We start from the raw sequence: 21,923 nt of genomic DNA, 5'->3' as shown, positions 1-21,923 counted from the left end.
GTATTGTTTTTATAATTATACACCATTTGTGTCGTTTTCTTAGTATTAGAATGAGGACTTCTTAAGATCAGGGACTCATCTTTCTATCATTGGTGCAAATTATGTGCTTGAAATACATAAATTTTATATAGAGGTAATAAATGCATAAATGAATGAAAATCATATCCTTTCCCTTCAGAAAATGTTATTACTCTTTTGGCTTCATGCCCTCTTTGTATACTGAAAATTTTATTCATCTCTAAACCTTATATGTTGCTAGCCCTTTCCTCTTTAAATGCTCTCTTTTTGTATACTTTTATTCTAACTCTAAAAATATAGGATTGACCTTGGAATTAATCTAGTTAACTCTTCTCCAGAATTTAGAAATCCCCCTCTCAGATTCATAGTTATAATGGTCAGTTAGTCTATACTTGGATGTAACATGGAGCCTCCCTACCTTGCAAGGGAGCATGGACTGTTCCAGTTGTTGTATACTTGCTTTACATTTTTCATAATTCACATGGGGAGCCCCAGGAAATCTGAATTACCTAGGAAGAGAATTAAAGGGAATATTTTAAAAGTTTTAACTTTTCATTCATGTGAAAATAAAAATTCAGTTACATTTTCATACTTTCCTTAGTAATTGTATGGGTAATTTAAAACAGTGTGAACAACCTCTAAACCTTTAACTTGGATTTTAGAGCACTTGCAGGTTTTAGTCTCAGTAGTATATTTACTTTCCAATTTGCTCTTTAAGCTGCTGTTAAAAATTAGTATAGGCCCTAAGACCATATGGCAAAGTGAAAAATAACTTAGACTCTGTGAATATATGGCAAAGTGGTAGGAGGTAATCTGGAATTGTCAGTTTGGCATCAACATGTGCTAGAGTTAATCAGCAAAACAGATAATAGTCCTTCAGGTAAATGAAAGGAGATTTCAAGTACTTTGATTGCTAGTAATTAATTTTATAAACCAGGTCTTTCATTTTATTTTAAGGTAAAATTTACACATTTGTTATTATCTGTTGTTATCTTTGACTGTAATGCCATTTATAACAAATTCTTTAGCAACGTAGTGCATTTGGTTACTAGCTCAAATAAAATTAGAACACTAAGTCATTCTTAGTCTTTAGTTAAATGATATTGATATCCACTCTTTTCTATATTCCAAATCTTATTTTTTGGCTTTTGATTAGGTATGGATCAACATCTTGATTTTATTTGAAGGTAGAACTACTTATATGGGTATAAGAAAATTCACTTATCAGTCATTGAGAGAAATACAAAAATTAATTATTTTTTTTGGACAGTGCTGGAGTGAGCTATAGCTGTATCACTACAAACCTCCCACTTTCAAAGAAAAATAAAAAGAAAGTTAAATATGAAGTTTGTCGTTATCAATAGGTTTAAAATCATTGCTGTTTCTATGTTGGTAGAACATAGTTAATATAGAAATTTTAATTTATATTTGGTAGTTCCTAATTTTTAATATATTTTTATTAAAATATATTAATTTATATAAATAATAAATATATTAATATATTTTTAAATTAAGCATAATATGTTTACTAAATGTAGTAACATACATATAACAAGAATGAAGTAATTTTGATCAATTGTTTTGCATTTCATTATGTCAGCTTGAATTAAACTTATGCTGGTTGTTCAGTTTTGATCATGTGATAATAGTAGAAAGGACTTTTCATTTATGTATCTAATTTGTTTTCTTTAGCTGGTTTCATGGGAAGATTTCCAAACAAGAAGCTTATAATTTACTAATGACAGGTACTTATATGTTCTCTTGCTGTTTCTAATGTCTTTTGTTTAAAAACAGTAAAAAGTGAACCAATCATTTATCATGTATTTGGCCTTTAGCGTTCAATTAGTATACATGCAAACTGTAATTTCTTATGCAATGCTGAGAAATTGGTTTGTTATTCGTTTGTTTTAGGGTGGGAAAGTGCATGTATGTAGTATAAAATTCAAGTCAGGACTTCTGCTCCCTTCCCCAGAGACAGTGCCAGATGATAGTTTGTTCTGTATATTTCTAGAAGTTTCTGTGTCTATATATTTCCATTCTTCACCCCTGCATGCACACAGGAACATACAATATACTCTTTTCATGTTAGGATGTATCTTGGGAGATCATTGCATATCTACAGATATAAATTTTTATTGTTCTTTTTAATGGCCAAAGAATTTTCCATCATGTGAACACCGTAATTCGTAGAAATTTCCATATGTAAACATAATTTATTTACCAGCCCCCTATAAAGGAGCTGTTATGTTTTTAGAAGTCTTTTGCTATTCTGCTGCAACAAACATTCTTATATTTGTGCATTTGTGGAATTATATAATTGGGCCTTATTTAAAATGTATTAATGTTAACATTTCCTAAAACTGTGGTTTTAGGGAAATGCAAGGTAAAAATTAACTTGTATTGTGGGTTTATTATTTCAAATAAAACCATCTTGTCATTGTTTATCCTTACTAAATACAAGATTCTATGAACTTAACTACCCAATATCTCTTCTAAAACACATTTTACAAAAACTTGAGGCAAGTTTGAGCTCATAGATTTAGAAGTCTTGCTTCTTTAAACATGACCAGATAGCTTCTGTATGTGCTGAAACAGATTTTCATGGTGAATAGACTACTAATGATTAAAGATGTTATCTGAGTTGTTGTTTTAGGTCATAAGACACTGGCATCTTAATATAATTAAACTAATGCTTTGCTTTTTTGAATGATGAAAGGCAGTTTTTAGAAGTGTTTAATTTTAGTGTGAGGATGTAAGTTAAGTAGGCTAAAAAAATTAATATTATAAGGTTACATGGTAGTAATAGAGGCGAAATGCTAAATCAGAATGTCATGCAATCAGTTTTCATAGTGGGAACAGAAATACTGATTTAAATGCATTAATTACATGTTGCATTTTAAGTTTATATTTTTGAACTTGGGCTGCCATACACTTGAGGCATTCACTTTTGTTTTAGTCGAGTAAAGCTGAAAAGGAGGTTAATTTAGTTTCCTTATATGAGTTTTCATTTTCTTTGGGTCAAGTACCTTTTTGAGAATCTGATAAATTTTCTCCCCTGAAAAGTACCTGTAAGCACATGATGCAAAATTTTGCATGTAATTCCTATCTTACCAGTTTAAATGAAATGTAAAGGAGTATCTTGGATTTTTGTCACTCAGAACTCCTGCATTTTAGATTATATTAAATTATACAATTAATTTCTACAACTTTGCTGTTTACTTATGTACTGAGTCCTGAAGATTCAGTTTAAGGATGTTATATTCTACATCTTTGTATTGAATTTGAAGTTTGGGTTTAGTAAGTGCCTTGGCTGGATAATTGGAACTATTAGTAATTTACATAAAAGTTAAATCTAATACTCTAAATGGACATTTGTGCTTTCCTAAAAGCAGTCAAGGTATGATCTTTTCTCTGTCATTAGGACTTAAAAGAAAAAGGAACAGCCAACATGATGTTAAGAATCTGTCAACTGAAGATAATAGGACTTTTCAAAACTAATATGAAAACGCTTAATATATAATTTGTTTCTCTGTAGCTTTTCAGGATCATACCTGTTGAATAAAATTTAGTGCATTTGTATTTTGATATTGAAAATATACATAAATATTTCAATTATTTTGAATCTACCTTTTAAGCCTTTGTTACCACTCTGTTTTATTATAGTCATTACTTAATTTTTAACTGGGAAACATTGATAAAGTACAGAGATACAATAGCAAAACTTGATTAAACTTGTCAGAATCTTATTAAAAGAATTGACAGAGTGTAAGCAGTTTTAGCTTATATCCTTTATATAACCTGTGTTATATTATTTTTTCCAGTTTAAGACAGATAAGAAATTACTGAGCAGAAGTGACTGCTCTGCAAGGTTTTTGCCCTATATTTCTATGTAATAAAGCCAATAGGATATAAGGAAAGCAACGTGGGTTGTTGTGAATACTAAACCAGAAAATAAGATTTTAAAAAGTCTTAAAACTGTCTTTAAAAATAAACAAGTTCTGATAAAAAGTGTCTTTATGACTTTTGATTGTTAAACTCCTTAACATCTTTTCTTCTTTATTTGATAATTAGGGAATAAAACTAACAGCTTAATTTTTACAGTTGGCCAAGTCAGCAGCTTTCTTGTGAGACCTTCAGATAATACTCCTGGTGACTATTCACTTTATTTTCGGACCAGTGAAAACATTCAGCGATTTAAAATTTGTCCAACACCCAATAATCAGTTTATGATGGGAGGCCGATATTATAACAGGTAAGTCATGAGAAAATTTTTAGTTTTTTTTACTTTTGGCAAAAAGTAGTTGAAATCTTGATAAGATATCAGAATCAAAATTGATATAAAACCTCTGACTTCTAAAATTGACAAGACCGTTAATATAATTTAGTAGCTGGATGGTGTCAAATATAAATATTATTTAATAACTTGTAATTTGTTTCCTTCCAATTTGATTTATATAATTAGACAAATTATTTATATACTAGCTATTTGCCATAGACTTGCTAATCCATATATTAGCTGCAGCAGAGCAAAACATCTAAGAAAAAAATATGTTGCATTTTTAATCAGGGAGGCATTTTAATAGAAAAAAATAACCTGAAACTTATACAGATGTTACCATGTTTTTGGGTTTTTTGAAGTTGATATTTTTTATTTCTAATTCTCGTTTCCTACATCTCACCTTCAAAATTCTAAGTAAACTCTTTGTTTGTCCCAAAACTTGAATAAATTTTAGTCACTTGATTAAGAAAGCAAGTTAATAGAGGAAACCATATGATAGAATGTCAGCATTTATCCTGTGAAGTAGAAAGTTCTCTGTTCACTTTATTTCCATCTTTTTTTTTTTTTTTTTTTACTGTAAAGGTATTCCCATACTTGATAACTCTAGAGTAATATTTTACTCTCTTGGAGGCCAACATAATCTTGTTCTGAATACTGGCATTTGCCCATTTAACCCCTTAGTACCACCACAGTATTCTTCATCCCAATTCAAACTTTTCCCAGTTCCAACTTAGCCTCTCAATGTATAGGAAGCCAGTAGTTGGTTTCTCTGAAATACAAAGCAAAGCAAAACAAAAAAAAAGCACACAAGTTCTGGTTGTTTGCCATAGTTCAATGGATAGTTATAAGACATCAAATAGAGTGAGACCAGATAATTGGATCCTTTTGTGTACCTTACACTGAAGCTGTTTGAGTACCTTATACATTACAGTCTGGATTCTAGACATCTTCACTGAAATTCCAGCTAGCTGCAATTTGAGCTCTTTATAAAAGAAAATCAGTATTTACCAATATCCAGTTGCCTAGGGATTTGGAATATTTAAGGCTAAAAATTTAAAATATATTCCTTACTGAGTTAATAAATACCCATCTTGAAATTTTATTTTAAGATAATTTATACTATTTATTTGGGAGTGTTAAGTTTGCTGACTTAAGCATTCTTAGGATACCTACATTCTGTAGGTAGAAGTTCTTCCTAAATACTGGAGGCGGTGTGTGACCCTAAAAAAGGTAGTCTTTTCTGTTGATAAACCATATGGAACAGGAAGAAGGAACTATTTGAAATACATTTCTTTCCAAATTAATATTAGTTGAAAAAATTAAAAGCTTGCAAAATGAGAACATTTTTTAAAAGCTAAATATATGCTAATTTAGTGGCCTTGATGCTTCTCTCAAATCATTGATTTTCAGTTTTTAAAATACCCTATGGGTGTGTTCATATTATGAAGTTCAGGTATATTGTTGTTTTTGGTTTTAATATTTTTGTTGAAAAACATTTTTAGGAGTTGACAACATTGTATAAATCTGAAGTCTGGAAAATGGCAGTTTTTACAATTCCTAGAAAAATATTTCCTAGAAAGTTACATGATTGTAATTATACTGTTAAATATGGAAGTAAAATAGGGCTATTTAATGAATATATGTAACAGTCATAATCTGCTGACCCTGCCTCCCTGTTAACTATACATTAGACTTTTAGTAAAGAGGGTAGCCGTTTATGTCCATTGTTATTTAAAGTTCTTTTTTTTTTGGCATGGGCAGGCTCTGGGAATCAATCCTGGGTCTTGGGCATGGCAGGCGAGAATTCTGCATTGTTATTTTTGTTGAGGCATAATTTTAATGTTTTAAAAATGTACGAGAGGTATTTAGCAGCTAATTTAATTCAGCAAACATTTATTGATTGATCTACTTTGTGAAGTATGCTGTATAGATGCTCCATATATCTATTAAAGATAAATAAACCATTCTACATTAATAGTGGTCACATGTATTAGAGAAGAGTGTAAGCAGATTGGGATGAATTTAGAGGATGTACAAGTGTGCTTGAGAGAATCATCTGGGAGAGAGTAGTTCAGATGGTGGTGAGAAGAGAAAAGGGAGGATTTTGGTCAGACCTCAAAAATTATTAACATTTATCTTGTATTCAAGAAGAGGATGTGTCTGTTTTATGTACTGAGTTATTTACATTTATTTCACAAATTTATAGCAAACATAAAATTACCTTTTCTGAAATATAAATTCTGTCTCATTTCATGGGTAAAATTTTTATGAAGTCTAAGAAATTTATTTTTTTCTTGTCTCCGTTGCCTGTTTCTTTGGGTAGATCTGGGTAGAATACGAACTGAAGTGTGACCTTTTTTTAAGCTTCTTGAATGTCTAGCTCATTAGTAAAACATTTTGGTGACACACACTTTTAAATTTGCTCCTGAGCAATTAGAACTGTACTTCACTACAGTTTCCTATTCTGCCACTCATGGAAAACAGTTATACTGTAACACTGAAGTGTAACCATACTGATTGATTACATTTTATGGTTACTGAACCAAAAATCTTTTGTGTTTACTTATTTTCATATTTTTGATGCATTTAGCTTTAAAACAACACAAAATCCTCTCAGTGGTGATATGTAGCTATCTTTAAAATGTTTCCCTGATTTTCATTTTTTTTTTAACATTTTTGAATTGTATGTGGCATTACATTTTTTCTTTAAAAAACTTAAAACCTTCCTTGTCCTTTTTTAAAATACCTTTTTACTTGTCTCATTTCTTTCTTTTCTTCTCATGTTAAAATTTACCTCTAGGATTTAGCTCATATTCATTCATACTTATTTTTCATTAGTTATTTTTTTATTTTACTCTCTAGCATTATTTCTGTTTGGCTTTGAAGTAATACAGTAGTAGTCCCTAAAATACTCATTTCTTAAGTGCACTACAGGAATGTTTAAAATTCTAGGATTTAAATAAAATATTTAGGACAACAGAATGACCTACCAAATATTATCACTTTTTTCATTATATTGACTTTATACATAAAATCTCATTATAGCTTGCTGACATTTATGTTAAAATGTTATAAAATACATAATTTTGTCATTTTATTTTCAGTTTCATTTGTAATATTTCCTAAATATTTAGAATAATTTGCAGCACTCTTTATCAAAATCCCCAGTAAGCCTTTCTTACTGTAGTGATAAACCAATATGTACGATTAGTTCCTGATCTTTTTTTATTTTTACTTTTCGATTTCTGCTTTTACCTGCTAGTCATGTTTTATGCTGTAACTGCATCTGATTATTATAAAAGCAGAATATGTAAATCTCTTGATGATGAAAATTATTTAACTTAATTCACTTATTGCTAAGGAAATGCCATTTCTTTGACAGTTCTTCATTTTCAGTCTCAGAAATACTCCCTTTTAAAAAAATAAACTTTTTATCTTTTCCTCACTTATGATAACTCTGAGCAGATATTGCTGACTTAGCTGCCTGATTGATGTGTATATGGGGAGTTGGAATCTCTGATTCAGATATTCTCACCTGGAAACCAGTACTGAGAACACGCTTCTGTTTCTCTAAAATAATATGACTGTTTTTATTATTTATTTTATTAATGTCATCAGGGTTATATGCTTTGAAAAACCTTGCTAATAGATATTTTGCTACCAGGATTTATATTTATTTTAAAGATCTGCATTTATTATAGGACAAATTATGTTAATGTTAGTAACTTTTATTTTAACAGCATTGGAGACATCATAGATCACTATCGAAAAGAACAGATTGTTGAAGGTTATTATCTTAAGGAACCTGTACCAATGCAGGTCAGTGTTTTTCTTTTTGCTATAATTAGAATTTTATTTTAAAATGCCTTTTGTTGGTATGTGTGTGCATGTATTCCTATAGTTAATGTTAGATGAAATTTAAAACTATAGATTGTTCAGATTGTTTTGGAAAGTGAATTTAAGAGAATCTCTTGGTTTTTAATGTGTATTAGTTCTAGATAATTAAGAAGTCCTTGGTGGCTTTTTGAGGGAGAAAAAACAGTGGTGGGGCAGAAGTCAAATTGCACTGGGTCACAGAGTGAGTTTGAGTAAATGTGGAGTCAGCAAGGATAAGCCATAGCCAAGCTTATCTAGGTAAGCTTGGTAAGTAAAGAAAAGAAATAAGAAATAATGATAGCTAGGAGAGGATAGAGGGACCAGAGGTGTTCAAGTTTTCTGTTTACTTATTTATCTAAAGCTTTATGGTCTTGAGCCTGTCTTTATACTCTGGTATATGGTCTAGTCTTGAGCCTGTCTTTATACTCCAGGGAAAGCTGATAGTAAACAAGAAAGTAACAGTAGGGCTAGAGGGTGGGTAGTGGCAGTACCTGATGTAAAGGTCCTGGAGAAGGCAGGAGTGAATAAAATCCAGAACATAAGAGAAAAGATTGTGCTTGAATAAGTTCTGTTGAATATTAGTTGCTAATTGCGTATTGAGATGATGAGCGTAATTCTTCCCCAATGCTTTCTACAGTGTGGTGGGAAAAGCATGTAGAGAGAAGTGCTTCAAAAGAATCATTAAGAAATGTTCCTATGTAGAAAATAGAAGCTGTGATATTCTAGGGACACAAAGAAAGATTGTAAGAGGTTTTTGGGACCCTTCTAAAGTTGTACAGTGATGTGTAGCATCTGTATGTATCTCAAATGTTCTTCCTCCTAACAACTTAATTTCAGATGGTTAAACCTACTACTCATTATGGTTGTTGAGGAGGGGGTTGGGAATCATTATTCGGAAGCTAATATATATTCAAAAAAACATGATGATGTCACATTTTAATCTATCTTGCTTCATTTCCTCATGCTTTTCTAGTAGAACATAAAGGCAATAAGATTAGGAATTTTTTCTTTTGAACTGCTGTATATTTTCAGTGCCTAGAATAGTACTTGGCATTAGGTTTTTAATAAATGCTAATTTAATGACTGACCATCTGCTTTCCCTTAGGAAAAAGTATTGTCAAATCCTGATATTTCTCACATCCTCAGTGTGCTCATTCCTATTTCCTTGTCAGTCTCTGTTCCTCTCTGCTTATATAAATACTGCTAGTTTAAGATCTATCTCAAGTTTCAGTTCCTTCTTGATACATTCCTAATAACTATAGTCAGCACTGATGTACCACTAACGTTGGCATTGGTAATTTTGACAGACCTTGGCTGCTTGCTATTCTAATTACTACATATGTGAAATAACTTTTATTTTTTAACCACACATTGGTGTGAGCTTTGCAGAAACCACTCTTCACGATCGTTTTATTTGGGGTCAGAGGTACCTTTACCCCTCGGTTACTGATGTGTGCCTCACAGTCCCTTTGTTATATCCTTAATTCTATTTCATATTGGCTGTTTGAGTAAGTGGCAGTCCTCACAGATTTTAATTTTCTCCACAAATTAATTTCTGCATCGTCCCTATCCTGAATTTATGTTTGAAACTTGAGAATTATTCTTATTTAGTTTTTACAGTTAGAAAAGTGTCAGTATCATGTGAAATCTAGTAAATTTTTAGTACTTAAGTTATAAGGTTACTTGAGGAATTACTTCAGAAATACAAAGTATAACTTTTACTCGGGTTTCTGTTTCATACTGAACAAACCTCAAATTCTTGTCATTTGCAAAAGTACCTATCATGAATGCATTGAATAACTAAAAAAAAAACTGATGCTGGCTAAAAAGCAATTTGATTACTAAATAGAGGCCATTTTATTATGTTTGCAGTTTATTATTTTGGGCCTAGTAGTAAAAGTTAGAGTACAATAGTTTGGGGAGTCATAATACTCACCTTTCCTTCCCTTCAGGATTCTATTAGAGAACACAAAAGACTAATGATACCCATTTTATTAATGAAAAAACTGATTCAATAGCAAAACTCACCCTGAGGTAAACCTGCATACCCAGACTTGTAGGGATGTTGGAACAGAAAGAGTAGAGTCCTAGTCAGGTGGAACTAACACTTACTGAGACAGGCATTAGAAGGAAGACAAGAAGGAACATTTAAGACAGTGTATCCTACAGTAAAAATAATTTTTTTTTTTTTAATTTTGCATGGACAGGCTCTGGAAATCGAACCTGAGTTTCTAGCACAGCAGGCAAGAACTCTGCCACTGAGCCACTGTTGAATTTATTAAATGGCCAAAAATAATTAAAATTTTTTGAGCACTACATATAGGCACTGTTTTTATAAGTATTAATTCATCTTATTTTTCCAGCAACTTGATGAGGTTGCTACTGACTATACCCATGTTACAGTAGGGAAACTGAAACCAGAAAAGTTAAGTAAAATTAAGTTATCAAGTCATGCTTCCCCACCCTTTTCTTTCTCTCCCATACCCCATATCTAGCCTGCCAGGAATACTGTGCTGGCTCTGCCTTAAAATATATCTAGAATGTATATTTTCTTCATCTCTGTTTCTTCCTTTGTCTCCTTACATCGCACAATGGTCAGACAGAATGTTGAGTCAGTATGTCACTCTTCTGCTTAATCTTAAAAGACATTCTACATTTCACTCAATAAAAGCCAGAGTACTGCCACCTGCTCCATGCTACATAGCACTTGCCATCTTTTAACATAAGTACACATTATTATGGTTTTGTTTTATACCCCTTTTCCTAGCTAAAATGTGAGCTCCAGGAGGGTAGATTTATTTAATTTGTTCATTAATGTACCTCAGAAGCTAGAAAAGTACCCTTGCTCAATAAACATTTATTGAATTTATTAAATGGCATTTTCCAAGCCACTAAAGTGAGACAGGTAGGGTTGTAACTGAAATCTGCCTTCAGGAGCCTGCAACTTGGATAATGAAATTGTGTTCTTGCCTGTAATGTCTTTTAATATATTGGAATCTGTTAGGATTTATTGGTACTTTAATATAACTTTAAAATACCTATCTTGATTTTCCTGAAATCAGGTATTTAAATCCAAACATTAGACTGGTAACATGTTTTAGTTTGCTAATGCTGCTGGAATGCAGTATACCAGAAATGGGTTGGCTTTTATAGAGGGGTTTATAAAGGGGGTTTATTAACTTAAAAGTTTACAGTTCTAAGGCCATAAAAATGTCCAAACTAAGGCATCTAGAAAAGACATCTTGACTCAAAAAAGGCTGATGGTATCCGGAACACTTTTGTCAGCTGGGAAGGCAAGTGGCTGACATCTGCTGGTCCTTTGGCTTCTGGTTTCAGACAGCTTCCCCAGGGATGTTTTTTTTCCTTCTGCATCTCCACATGTCTGTGTTCACTCTGAGCTTTTTCCAAATGGTTTCTTCTTAAAGGACTGCAGTAAGTGGATTAAGGCCCACTTTGAATGAGCAGAGATAAATCTCCATGGAAACCACCTAATCGAAAGATTCCACCCACAAGTGGGCAGTCACATCTTCATGGAAACAACCTAATAAAAGTTCCCACCCTAAATAGTAATCTGCCCCCACAAGATTGGACTAGGAAAAATAACATGGCTTTTCAGGGATACATAACAGTTGCAAACCAGTATGCATGTCTTAATGATAAACTACAAATATGCCCCTTTATGCACCATCACCATTGAAATGAAGATTAAGTACAAATCTGTATGACTAGAAAAAGTAATTATCACTATTTACTTGATAAGTAATGATGGAATATTTCTTAGGGTGATGAAATGGCAAATGTTTCTAGGTATAGGAAAAATAAGATCACTAAGATCCATAATATATCTTGTGTTTATAAAAGGATCTAAAGGACTCTCATGGATTGCAGATTAGAATGAATTTTATTCTTTAAAAAAGTCCCTAAAAAAGTCCAAATCATAGAATACTAATCCCTGCAAATACCAAGTATTGCTGAAAAAAGAAACCAAAAAAATAAAGTTTGGGTCCAGTGGACTTTGGTAATATTAAGGATTATTTTATTCTGGAAGGATCATAATAATGAAAGTTCTTTTTTCTCTTCCTGACATAGTTCTGCTTTCTATTATTTGGGTGATTGAGCAATTGCTGTCAATTATGCCATAATGTGACATATGCATCCCTAAAAATCACCACATTATGCAAAGTAATACAATAAAAACTACAGGATTTATTAGAGAAAATGAGTCAAGGGGCACAACAGTCAAAATTTCATCAGTGACACATCAAAAAAGATAGGAATCTAATAAAATTGCAGCATAGTTTTTATACATATTAAACAATTAAGACATGTATAAATACTGCAGTAAATATGTCACTTTACTTTTAAAAACACCTGACATTTATTTGTGGAAGTGGCAGCTTGTGAATTACTGTGAAGTGTAAAAAAGGAAGATTATTTGAAATCACATGGAAAGTTTTTATATCAGATGTCGATGGATGAATGTGGTTTATAACACTTGGTAAACTAAGGTAGCTGTTAAATGCTTACGTTGTGTGCCTTTTTTGTGTATTCCCTTGTGTCTCCATTCAGCTGGATGCAGTTTTCTACGTTTGCCTAGGCTTCCCCCCCCAGACATAATTGTGCATAATCATATGTCTGTTTCACCATTTGTGTTATGCTGAAATTGGTCTCTAATAGATAAGTTATGTTGGGGCAAATTCATGTTTTCAAAATAACATTATTTGCTGTAAAATACAGCAGAACTGACTGTTTTTGAAAATAGCTTATTAGTTGTCTATGTTTTGGGGACATGGCAGGGTATCTTTCTGGGAATTTTCTTGAAAAAGTAAAGGATTTCAGTGTATTTTTTATGTATGTTTAGATTTTAGCAGTAAAAACACTTTTATACTTTTATACAGACATACACTCTAGTTTCTAATTGGTAAAGTAATAGATTTTTACTCCATTTCCACTTAGAATTCAAGTAGTTAATTTTAATATTTTAAAAAATTCAGGATCAAGAACAAGTACTCAGTGATACAGTGGATGGCAAGGAGATCTATAATACAATTCGTCGTAAAACAAAGGATGCCTTTTATAAAAATATTGTTAAAAAAGGATATCTTCTAAAAAAGGGTAAATATAAACTTTTATGACTAAGGATTCAATTAATGCATTTTCTGTAAACTCATTTAATAGAGGTATTAATATATACTTGGCATTAAACCTTTTGCTTTATGTATTTAGTGAGTTGCTTTGATTTGACTGTTAATAATTCATACTTGTGTAGCGCTTTATCTACGCATCCTTCAAAATCTATAGTCTAGAAATATTAACTCTAAATTTCCAACCAGGATTTTAGGGTACAGGCTTATATATCCCCAGTGCAAGGTGTTTGGGCATCTACCCCCCCTCCATTCCATCCCCCACTTTCTTTAAGAGAAACTCCTTATGTACTTGATATATTCATGATACTGATGTTTTTATTTTATGGTTTTCTCTCAATTTGACATTAAGATACGGTGGCAGGATGTGGTTAGTGGAAGAGGCTTTTTTTCCCAAGATAAAAAGAATTATTTCTAAAGAAAAATTTTAAAGGTTTTATCATAATGTGATATATCTGAAGATACGGTTAAAATGCCCTCGCCATTTATTCTGTGATTCATTAAAAAAGTAGTGTGTAAAAAATGGAATTTTTCCACTGATAGATTACTGACTTTTTTTTCATTATTTAAGGATGGGTGTATTATTTGAGCTTTGGAATAAAAGATAAAAGTTGAAATATATTTAATTTTTATTTTAAGCAAGGATAATTTTTATGATTCTATACATACAGTTTCACAGTTTAACGTTTCATTAGAGAAAATATAATTTTTTTTAAACAGGCAAAGGAAAACGATGGAAAAATTTGTATTTTATCTTAGAGGGCAGTGATGCCCAACTTATTTATTTTGAAAGTGAAAAACGAGCTACAAAACCAAAAGGATTAATAGATCTCAGCGTATGTTCTGTTTATGTTGTTCATGACAGTCTTTTTGGCAGGTAAGGAATTGTTTCCAATTTCTCTTTTGCTTTTGTTTTAATAATACAATAGTGGATATGTTCAGATCATTTCAAAGCATAGCAAATGAATTTCGAGTGCCCTGAAGTCATCTAGTAATTTCAGTTATCCTTACTTTAGACTAACCTATGCTTAAAATTCTGCTCCATAGTACTGTGTAGAAATCTTTGGAATGACGTTTCCTATAGTAAGGCTTCATCTGTATATAGCATGTTTCTTCCCTGCCTCCACCCATCAGTCTTTGGAGCCACTAGCTTTGGGTTTTACCTTTCCCCTGATTTTACATTCTCCATTGACTCAAGTGCATCTGATAGTACACTCAGTTCTGTTAACTCCATAACATTTTTAAAAAAGCAACCATAATATAAAACTTTTTTGTAGGAATAAAGGGAATATTTGAGATTTATAAATAAAAATGTCTTAATTTATTTCAAGATTAAAAAAATAAATATAAAAGCACAAGCTAAATCCTCAACATCATTAGGCAAATCCAGCCAGCACTTGATTATATCTAGTTTTTGTTCAAGAACAATGGCTTTTCTTTTCCTTTCACCATAAGGTATTATCAATAATCCAGCCCAGAGTCTTTTAGATAGTCTTATCACTTTTATCACCCATTGTTATGATTAATAAAACAGAAAGCAGTTGAAACAATTGTTTTTAATAGCTTGTTTTTCTGCTGCAGGATGGCATCTCTTTTAGGCAAATCTGGAGCTTACCTATTTAAGTTGTGAAAACTTAAAAGAAATACCCGTAAAGCACCCAATTTATTCATTTATTTTTTCCTTACTTTGTCTAGGAGATTTTGTCAGTGTTATTTGAAATGATAATAGCTAGTCAGTTTTCTTTTTTTTTTAAAGTTGCAGCACATTCTTGTAAAGACCGTAACTAATTTGGATATTTTTTTTCTATTGCTATTTTAGTGTAGAGATAGGTATTTTCCCACCATAATAGGAAATTTGATCAGTAAAGCTGGAATGACATTATATTCACAATGTAAGCATAGTAGCCTTAATTTTAAAAGTGTAACCCAGAAATTGTGAACCATTTATTGAGAATTGTATCAAATTTGGATTACTGAACCCAATAAGTCTTCTCTTCTTCAACCTGAATATTTTACTTGTATGTATGAATGTTAGTGACTAAATCACTGGTGCCAAGTACATTATGTAGGCACCATACCCTACACATTCACTGCTTGTGAAGAAAAAATGTGAGATAGTTTCTTCTCTGTCCCTTTATTCTCCTCCCCTCCTTTCGTAGATCTGTTCCTGCCGTATCAGGTTCATGTTGAGAAATAACATGTAACTTGTTACAAAGTTATGTGATAATAGCATAATCACAGAATGTAGAATTGTTTTACCAATTTACATAGAAACTGCTAACTCTTATATTTGAAATCAAGACGCAAAAGAAATAGAAGAGATAACACTTTGTCAAATAGTATTAGATCTCATTATCACTAGATACCTTGGTGAATCATATGATAGACCATACAGATCCAGAAGATAACATTTTCACTACAGACTGATGAATCTACAGATATTAGAGAAATGCTCGGAAGAAGATTATTGGTCATGCAAAAGAGTACCAAAACAAATTATTAAGTATAAAGTATTCAAAACAGTGAATGAATTCTCTGAAGTAAACATGGTTTTATGGAAATATTAAGCTTATGACTGATGATGAGACTTCAAAATAGGAAGATTTAGAAGTCTTACATCAAGAATTCATTCTGGGATATAATACAGAGATGCACTTTATATGCATATGTTTTCTGTGAAGAAATAAAGAATAGAATACCACTCTATTTGTTAAGTTTGCTAGCTGTATGAAAGAAGAGTTCTGTTGGCATTCATGATCTAAAAGATGAAACTTTTTAGTGAATGATTCTCACTACGCAGAAATAGTATAGGATGGGTGAATTTCCTCCAGAAATTATTAATGTGTTCTCACAGAGCTTTGTAGAATCAAAACAGAAACTCAGCTTTGGAAAAGTAAGGTTAAAGATGATTCACTAGTGATACTGTCTTATAATTTGAATATGAATCTTAAAAGAATTAAGTAAGACCCACGGAGCAATATTCTGTGTAAACTTGAAGAAAACCTTTAACAGTATATTTATATGAACAAGTGCAGTTTGATTTAACTTGTTTGCAATATCAAAAAGAAAAAAAGGTCAGCATTACACTGCCAATTAAAGAAAAAGAACTGCTAAAGTTAGAGAAGGATAAGGTCCATGAAATACTACTTAAAGAAACTCAATTAATTAACCTTGCTCTGGTTACAAGAAAGGAGTTTCCATCAGATAGAGAAAAAGCAATAAATTTTCATTTACTATTTGCTACCAGATCGTGGCTTGCTTCATGTACACTGTTGTTGAAGGTGATTTTTTAAAAAGTCTTGGTGAATTGTAATGAGAAATGTAAACTCTAAAGCCTAATATGAACAAGTTATGTCCATGGAATTAAGCACAAGTGTCTCATTAATAAAATTGAGAAGACTTTTTCAAATGGGCTGGTTTACCATCAGGTATTTTACTGTGAAATAGTTGGGAAGCACTGAGTGAGAAGACTGAATGACAAGGGAAAGAGCACCAGCAAAGTGTATTTCAAGGAAATCAGAGACTGTTCTATCAGATAATAGGAACAGTGAATTATAGGTTAATATCTAATTATGTCTTATAGAATACAAATACCAGAGCACAAAAGGGGGAAATTGTGCATAGATGCTTTTATCTTTCTCTTTGTTGCATTAGCACATACACAGCAGGCATTCAGTTATCTGTTGGTAAACAAAGAACCTAATTCACTGAACTTTAGCATTTGATGCAGTCTAATGTGAAAGTGAACAGTAGTCCTCTGCAAAAGACATAGTTGTCATACTTGCTCCTCCTGCAGGAATATTGAGCAGTATTGCTTGTATGTGTCTTTTCTCGCATGGTTCTATTTGTATAGCTGTATGTATTTTCCAGATAATTTTCAGTATAAGGTCTCTAAGCATTCTGTTTCTTTGCATTAAACTTCTGACATTTAATACTGCTTCCTTTTAAATATTAATCATTTTTGATGCAGAAATTGAAAGATATTTCAGTGATAAAAAGTAATGACTGGAAATTTTAAACCTTCATTTTTTTCATAAGTTGGCAGTATTTATTATTTCTCCTTCCTTTATGAATGATGTTGTTTGCTGAGTATTAAATTTTAGATTGGCTGCTTTCTTAAAGCATTTTAAAGATTTTTTTTTTTTTTTTTTTGCCTTGCAGTAGTTCTGTTATTGTAATCGTTTCCCTTTTAGAGGTAATATATCTTTTCTTCTTCAGATGCTTTGCTATTTTTCTTTGTCTTAGTTTTTCAGCAGTTAAACCCTGATGTACCTAAGGTAGATGTTTAAAATAATTTATTCTATTGTTTATGAAGCTTCTTAAATCTGAGACCTGATGTCTTTTGTCAGTTTTAGGAAATTCTTACTATCTCTTTGACAGTTTTTCTACCACATTCTTTTGCATCTTCTGGGATTCAAATGATACATGCTATCATTTCACCATGCCTTATTTGTTTCTTATGTGGTTTTCTCTGTTTTCCATTCTTTATTTTCCACCGTGCTTCAGGCTGGATATTTTCCTCTGATCTGTCTTCAAATTCCATAACCATCTTCTAAAGTTAAATACCTTCATTTTTTTTAATGTAAATTTCATTTATTACATATATTCAGGTTAGAATTTCCATTTGATTCTTTATTATAGATTCAGTTCTCTATCTTGTCATCTGTTAAACATTTTAATTACTTTCTTGAAAGTTAGTCTAACTTCAATGTCTAGATTATATGTGGGTCTGCCACTGTTGTCTGCTGTTTTCTCTCGGCTTTTCATCATTGGTCCGTATTTCTGTAAGGTCTAGTTGTATATGATTGAATGGTAAGCATTGTATATATGAAGGATTATAGAAGTTATAGATAATGTCATTTGCTCCCGGAAGTACTGGTCTTCTGACACACGTCAGAGTAGAACGTGTGTTCACCAATACTGCATAAACAATAGAATAAATTATTTTAAAAATCTACCTTAGGTACATCAGGGTTTAACTGCTGAAAAACTAAGACAAAGAAAAATCTCAAAGCATCTGAAGAAGAAAAGATATGTTACTTCTAAAAGGGAAACAATTACAATAACAGAACTACTGCAAGGCAAAAAAAAAAAAATCTTTAAAATGCTGTAAGAAAGCAGCCAATCTAAATCCACTCTGGGATCACTTAGAGGTTGGTTTGCAGTATTGATGAAGGCTGTTCTATTTCTGGTTTCCCCCTAATTCTGAAGGTATAGTTCTTCAGAGGTCTTAACTGAAAGGCCTCTCCTTGAAGGTACCTGAACTCTAGTTTTCTCTCCCAGAACTGAGTGTGCTGGTTAGCTCTTCAGCCTCTCAACTGCTGCTTACTGCTTAGCATCCCAGATTCTCAGCTTTTTACCTAACACAGGTTAGGAATGGCAAATGCCTTCAGATGAAAAGATACGGAGAATGTCAGGCTCATCTCCCTCAAGTTTTAGCTGCTTTGGTTACTCTCCAGTGCCTTCAAAGAGGTTTTTTGTTTGTTTTTTCTTTCTTTCTTAAAAACTAAGCAGGAGGCTTAACTTTTAAAATCAGAGCCTTCAATATATATATTATTCATTTTTACTTTATGTATTCTCAAAGCTTGACAAAATGATTTTTATCTTTAGCAAATGTTAAGCTTGTACTCTGAGTTTTTTGTTATGGTCTCCTAACACTAAAGTATAAAATATAATTTTATCTCAAAGCAGAAAATAGAAATAACATCTATTGCGTTCCACATCCAGGCTCTTACTAAACATTTTCAAGTCTAGTTGGAAAGACAGCACATCTTTTAAAAAGTTAAAAAATTAACATCTTAGTTGTCAGATGAATTATAATACAGTACATCCTATAAGAGGACAAGAATTAATATTTACTTTATACCAATGTTAGGTCATTTAATCCTCAGGTAAAGAATGATCAATTTATAAAAAAAAATTGAAACTATAGAAAATTATAAATAAGAAAATTAGTTACCTACAGTCCACTTAGATATAACCACTAAGAATATTTTTGGTGTAACAACCTTTTTAGTGTTTTTCAGTGCATGTAAATGTATGTTATATATTATCATGAAGCATTGAGTTTAGTAATATTTTTTTGCTTTAAACGTGTTTAGATTCGGTATGTGGAATTCTAGCAGTTCTGTTCCTAATGTCTTTTAAAACTAAAGTTTTAAGTTTGCAGTTAAAAATTTCAAAGTGCTAATGAAAGGTTTTCTAAAATATATATAGATGACTTTTTCATATTGATCTGAAACAATGGAGTGTTACTTTGCTAAATTAAACACTACATAAATTTTCTAATTATATATTGTGTTTTTAAAAAGCTGATGTGGATGCTTTTTTTGTTAGGCTTTTTAGTAACTTTTTTTTCTTTATATTTTAAAGGCCAAACTGTTTTCAGATAGTAGTTCAACACTTTAGTGAAGAACATTACATCTTTTACTTTGCAGGAGAAACTCCAGAACAAGCAGAAGTAAGTTCATTGTTTCTTAAACTACCATAAACTTATTATTTTAGCACATGTTTTCGTATTAACTAGAATTGACAGCTATTGTCTTTAGAATAACCGATTTTTTTTAAAAAAGGATGCCTGAAATCTAATCATCTTTTTATTTTAAGGAATGAGAACTTTCATGTGTAAAACATTTTTTTGAAAGAAATGCAGAAAAACGCAGTTGATAAGTGAAAGGTTATTAGGAATGAAAACTACATTTTAAATTGAACTTTAAATACTCTGTGATGTTGAATCCAACTGAGAATGCTCATTTAAAATCCTTTCTGCATAAAGGTTATAGATATTCTCAGTACAATCCAAAGGTAAGCCAGTTAGTTTTGCTAATGAGCATTGTTATATTCTTCATTGTTTGAACTCATGTCTAAAAATAGAGGTTCAGTCAACAATCTACTTATTTGTAGGAATAATTTGTAGGAAAATACTTATAGGAATTTTCTATAAATCTAGATAGTGTTTTTCAATACTATCCATTAATCCATGTGCTATGTCCTTATAACTTGTATTAAATTTTAAATGATACTGTGAAGAGTTAACTTTTTAGAATCTCATTAAAAATACTTTGTTTTCTTTGAAACCATAATATTCTGTGACTACGTTTCTCCTTATATTGTATAAAAGGAGCTTGAAGGTGGTTAAGAGGTCAAAGAAGGTGGCTTTGTTGGAAATAAGAACATAATTTGCCAACCCTGGATTTGAGACAGATGAAATCAAATCCTGGCACTGGCCCCTCACTCAAAAATTACGAAAATACCTTAGACTCAGAATAAACTTAATGAATGAGACATTGTTTTATTGCTCAAAATTGAATTTTTTATTTCAAATGTTTGCAGAATCTGTTCTGAAATACCTATTTAATATATAACCCACGTAAAACCTTTTGTGGGTATATATTCCTGATTTGCAGATGGGTAAAGTATAGCTCAAAATATTTAGGTGATTTAGTCATTTTTTTTAAAAAAATGTTGGAAATTGAGTTAGGAATAGAAATTCAAACTTCAGTATCCTGTCTTCCAGTCATTTTTACCTCATCTCCTCTTTCTTTCTGTATAAATTTGCTACATAACCTGATGACATTTCAGTATGTTTTACATGTTTTTTCAGCTATATAAGTTTTCTCATATTTATATATTTCATATTTTCCATATTTCATATGTCCATTTACCACGTAAAGTTGAACTCCTTTTGACTTCAAGTTATATTTTCAGTTTTCATGATTTGGGTGGGATCTGGAGCCTCTGTTACTCTCTGCTACTTCTAAAAGCTATTTTAACTTTGGCAGAATTCAAATTAATCAAAATAACCAATAAACTAAAACATGTTGCATAAAGCAATAGTACAGAGCTTGCAAGAAATACGTAAAGTGGATTATTTAGATTTATTTTTATTTTTTGCATGGGCAGGCACTGGGAATCAAACCCGTGTCTCTGGCATGGCAGGTGAGAACTCTACCTGCTGAGGCACTGTGACCCTAGATTTATTTTTAATAAACCTGAACTTGTTCACTCCTTTCTCCAAGATATTTAAACGTTTTAAAAAAATATTGCTGCAATTTAATTCGGATAGTAGGCTGAAAACTTTTTTTAATCTAATGTTAAATTTGAAAGGCTTACAAATAACTCAGTGCCCTTATAAATTTCTACCTATATCAGTCTAAGGTAAAGATTAGAAGGCTTGTCATGAAAACAATCATCATATTATCAATCAGCCCCTCTTCACAAAATATAGCAAGTTAAATTCTGTCTTAGGGTGCTTGAAATATAAAGCTTAATTGTACATAGGCATTTTTTTGCAAGGTACTTCTTTGCTTGGGAGATATAGTCTCTCTATAAATATTTAGATAATAAATTGCCACTTATTGGTGGCCATTACTTACTATTAACTTTGAAATTTTACAGAAATAAAAAACAATTTTTTACAGAATTATTGTAATTGTTTTGGTTATTTTACATTACTGGGGCACAAATACATTAAAATGCAGTGTACTCTGGAAACAAATGGCAGTCTAGAGAAGGAAGGAAATATTGAATTTGAAGCAAACAAATTGATGATCGGAAACTGAATAAATTAATATAGTTGTTTCTTTGAAATACTGTTTTTTTTTTCT

General features: G+C 31.4%; 1 protein-coding gene across 1 annotated transcript in view; it reads left to right on the top strand.

Annotated features, from left to right (window-relative positions):
- RASA1 (RAS p21 protein activator 1) overlaps positions 1-21,923 on the top strand; it is a 139,891-nt gene that overhangs the window by 98,452 nt on the left and 19,516 nt on the right. Inside the window, exons 7-12 of the mRNA XM_077139198.1 lie at positions 1,711-1,763; positions 4,120-4,270; positions 8,038-8,116; positions 13,168-13,288; positions 14,038-14,194; positions 19,690-19,777. Coding sequence (XP_076995313.1) covers positions 1,711-1,763; positions 4,120-4,270; positions 8,038-8,116; positions 13,168-13,288; positions 14,038-14,194; positions 19,690-19,777 — 649 coding nt within the window. The remainder of the gene's footprint in view (positions 1-1,710; positions 1,764-4,119; positions 4,271-8,037; positions 8,117-13,167; positions 13,289-14,037; positions 14,195-19,689; positions 19,778-21,923) is intronic.

The sequence above is a fragment of the Tamandua tetradactyla genome, chromosome 21 (assembly GCF_023851605.1).
Source record: "Tamandua tetradactyla isolate mTamTet1 chromosome 21, mTamTet1.pri, whole genome shotgun sequence".
NCBI classification, from domain to species: domain Eukaryota; kingdom Metazoa; phylum Chordata; class Mammalia; order Pilosa; family Myrmecophagidae; genus Tamandua; species Tamandua tetradactyla.
Note: the sequence above shows the minus strand (reverse complement) of the source record. Positions and strands in the feature narration are given on the sequence as shown.